Source organism: Gavialis gangeticus, unplaced genomic scaffold (assembly GCF_001723915.1).
Source record: "Gavialis gangeticus isolate Ggan-Ray unplaced genomic scaffold, GavGan_comp1, whole genome shotgun sequence".
In the NCBI taxonomy this organism is placed as follows: domain Eukaryota; kingdom Metazoa; phylum Chordata; order Crocodylia; family Gavialidae; genus Gavialis; species Gavialis gangeticus.
The window spans coordinates 7,431,045-7,434,527 of record NW_017729020.1 but is presented as its reverse complement, the minus strand read 5'-3'; the positions used below and the strand labels follow the sequence as shown (position 1 = coordinate 7,434,527).

The 3,483-nt window shown below is 55.5% G+C and overlaps 1 protein-coding gene across 1 annotated transcript in view; it reads right to left on the bottom strand.

Annotated features, from left to right (window-relative positions):
- Nucleotides 1-2,770: 2,770 nt before the first annotated feature.
- GOT1L1 (glutamic-oxaloacetic transaminase 1-like 1) overlaps nt 2,771-3,483 on the bottom strand; it is a 14,816-nt gene continuing 14,103 nt past the window's right edge. Inside the window, exons 7-8 of the mRNA XM_019514319.1 lie at nt 3,208-3,350; nt 2,771-3,035 (exon numbers count right to left, since the gene is read on the bottom strand). Of these exons, the coding sequence (XP_019369864.1) occupies nt 2,791-3,035; nt 3,208-3,350 (388 nt within the window). The 3' untranslated portion in view covers nt 2,771-2,790. The remainder of the gene's footprint in view (nt 3,036-3,207; nt 3,351-3,483) is intronic.

Genomic DNA, 3,483 nt, shown 5'->3' with positions numbered 1-3,483 from the left:
TGGGATGAATGACACTATGAAAGGGCAAAGCAATATTAATATTCTCCCAGGACTGGTCTATAGTGGTATGATCGTGAGGAACATTAAAACCCAATCAAATCCTGCATGTAAATGTGTCAGCTCATCACTGCCAGCGTGCGACAGGCATTCCCCCTGCACGAGCAGCATTGCAAAGCTGCTGAGGTGCGTTCTGGACTGCTCCGGGTTATGGGTCATCAGGAGTACCAGGTATAGGGACTGTCCAAGGCAGGTTGCAACACTGCTGAGAGCACCGCACAGGCACCTACAGCCACTGCAGACAGCTTGGGGACTATTTATGTCCCGTGTTTACCTGCTGTACAGTGCACTCCAAGGATGGCTTCACCCAATGCCATCTCCCACCTCGCATTAGTAATTACAGCAGAAATGAAGAGAGCTTCCCAGAATGAGCTTAGCCGACTTCATTTTATTGTAAGTTAAAAAATACATGTACTGTAGCCCCTTCCCACCTACACCCTATCCCCATTTTGCCAGGGGACTCAGTGCTTCTCTGTAAAGACAAGGAGAACTGCTGCTACTATTATGTGCCTAATGGATTTGGACAATTATGCTCAATTAGAAGCTTTAATCACATTATTCTAGTGGCTGCTTGTTCAGGAAGCCTCCTGGCTACCTTTTACCCTACCCGGTCACACAGTGCTAGAGCAGAGCTTAATTTTATTTAGATAAATGGGCAACAGCGAATGGGAATCATCCCAGAATAAAATCAGCATCCGGAAGAATGCCGGCAGCACCCTTTGACTGACCTTGCAGCAGATCTATGAGAAGTACTTCTAAAGCCCCCCAACACAATAGTATGTGGTCACCTCTCAAGTGCACAGTGCTTCATCTTCCCAAGAACATGACGAAGGAGGGAAGGATTGTAAAGCTTGCATCAGTGGGGAAACTGGGACACAATAAGGTGGAGTGACAACACGTGGAGAGTCAGCAGCAGGGCTGGGGACCAGACTCACCGTTTTGAGTCCCAGGCCAGTGCTGTAGCCACCAGTGCATCCCTGCCTCCTTCAGACTACAGAGCTGCTGTCCCCTTGGCGGGACCAACATGCTCCGGCACTGCTGGCTGGTTTTCAAGGAGCCTGAGCTGTGCCTCCGCTGACCCCCCAAACACTGAGGCACTAGCAGGGCCAGTGGAGCAGGTCAGGTACATGGGCCAGCACTGGTGGCACCAGTTTTGCCCCCAGCTTGTATATCAACTACTAAGACAGGCAGCATGCCTCCTGCTTGGGTAGAGAATGGCATGTGCAGACCCTGGCATCTCCTTCCTGCCTGTGCCATGAAGCACTAAGGGGGGACATACACAGAAGGCAATCCTGGTAGCTCCTTGGTGTGCCTATGCCTATATCCAAACTGAGTGGCTCACAGATTTGGTAGGCACGTGGTCCTAGGGGCAGGTCCCGGAGCTGTTCTGCACCAGGGCAGAGCCAGTCCAGCCTGCACAGCCCTGTGATCCTCACCCAGGCGGGGAATGACCTTGCTGTGGCCCCACACCCCCCTGTTTGTGCAGCAGGACCTGGGAAGGAAGGTCCCTTGCTGCAGCCTCCTCTGCAGCTCCGCTGGCTTCTGGCCAAAGCAGCCTGTTGCCTTGGGATTGCCTTTAACAGAAGACATTAAAAATCAAAGGCAGTACTGTGTAATCAGCTTCAAAGGAGCCTGTTAGGAGGGAGGGAGGGTCATAGCTCACCCCTACAACCCCGCTCGGGGAGTACTAGCACCTGGTGGGATACTTCAGCTCCACAAGCCTAGTGCTGACAAGGACAGGCTGGACAGCTCCCAGAGACTGGAGCCACAGGCAACAAGAGCAGAAAGATAACCCCCGCACTGGGGAGCACGAGTCTTTGCTTCTCTGACAGAAGGGGTTAATGAGCCTGAGCTGGAGGAGAGCTCTACAATGGTTTTGAGTTTAACCTCCCTGGTGCTTTGGAGTTAGCAGCAGCCTTAAGCTGCATGGAGGGAGTCTGTGCTCTAACCTCAGCCCCACAAAGAGGGCCTCCAGAAAACACAGTAGCAGCAGGAGTTTTTCTCCAGGCTGTCACAGGGATGCCCCAAAAGGCCAGAAGTGTTGCAAACGCCTGCTGCAAAACATGCGCACATGGGAGCAAACCCCAGCCCTCAGCCCTGGTCCCCTGGCCAGGTCCAAGGGGAGGGCCGAGAACCAGCGCTGTGCAACTACCTGGAGGGAGTCCTGCAGAGACTTGTGTTGCAAAGGCTGCACTGTGTCCTGCAGTTGTACCTAGACATGAGTCCCTCTGCTGCCAGCAGCACCGCTGCCCTGCTGGAAATGTTCGACAGAGAACAATCCGATCTGGCAGTAATCGCTACCTGAGCAAGAGCTTCTCCGTCCTTGCCCATCGCCTGAAAAGCCTTTCCACTGCACTACTGTCATTGCTGCTCACCCCCTGCACCAGGCATCCCAGACCCTTCTCTCCCGTGGGGCTGGAGCAGATGTAGGGAGCTCATGCCTGAGGCACAGGCCTAGTGGGCAGAGCTGATCTGCAAGCAACAAAGGCCCTGATGTTGGTCAGCCCTTTGCTGCAGCCACACACCGGTCCCGCTGCCACTGTGCCCACAGGACCCTGCCCAAGTCCCTTCCCCATTCCCCTAGGCTTTGGGAAAGCACCAACCAGCTCCAGAGCTGTTATTCTGGGGGCCTCCTTCTTCCACTTGCCCAGGGTGGTGGGGGTCACTCCCCGTAGCTGCTTTGGGGGCAGAGCAGAGGCAAACACTAGGCTCCTGGAGGTCGAACTCACCATTTTATTGAAGGTAAGTGGGGTGGGGAGAACAGGCCATGCTGGGCAGAGCAAAGCTGCTGGCCCACTCACTGGCCCTTGCAAGGTGGTCTGGGTGCTGGCTGAGTCCCAGCATCGTGGCCACCACTGCTTCATGGATGCTCTGGGCAACGTAATCCATGTTGCGGGAGTTGATGCTGCACATGCTGACCTGGCCATCTGCGTGAAGGTAGACGTGCTTGAGCTTCACGAGATAAGCCACCTGGACAGCTGCTGGGAAACAGACACCACTATGGGACTGCACTGAAGCCTCCTGCCAAGCGTAGCAGAGCGTGGCCAAGAGCAGGCAGGCAAGGAGGTATGGCCTTGTGAGAACATGCTGGGAACCAGGAGTCCCCAGGTCCCTGGCCCTGGGAGTGGACGCCCCTGGCTAGGCACTTACGGAGCAGCCCCATGAAGCTGTGTGTACCCAACTGGGTGGTGATGTGCTCCCAGGAGCCTGGGGTGCCCAGGATCCGCAGCTTCTCCTTCAGCTTGGCCCGGATCAACATGATCTTCTCCGCCATGGCCCGGAGACTCTGCTTCCTGCGGGGCCGGAGATGGGGAACAGGGAGCTCACAGGGGGGAAAGACCTGTAGTGGGGGCCTTTCCTGACTCTGCAAGTCTAGGCTGGCAATGTCCATGGGGCTTGGATTGGAGGGGCAGGCCCTGGGTGCCT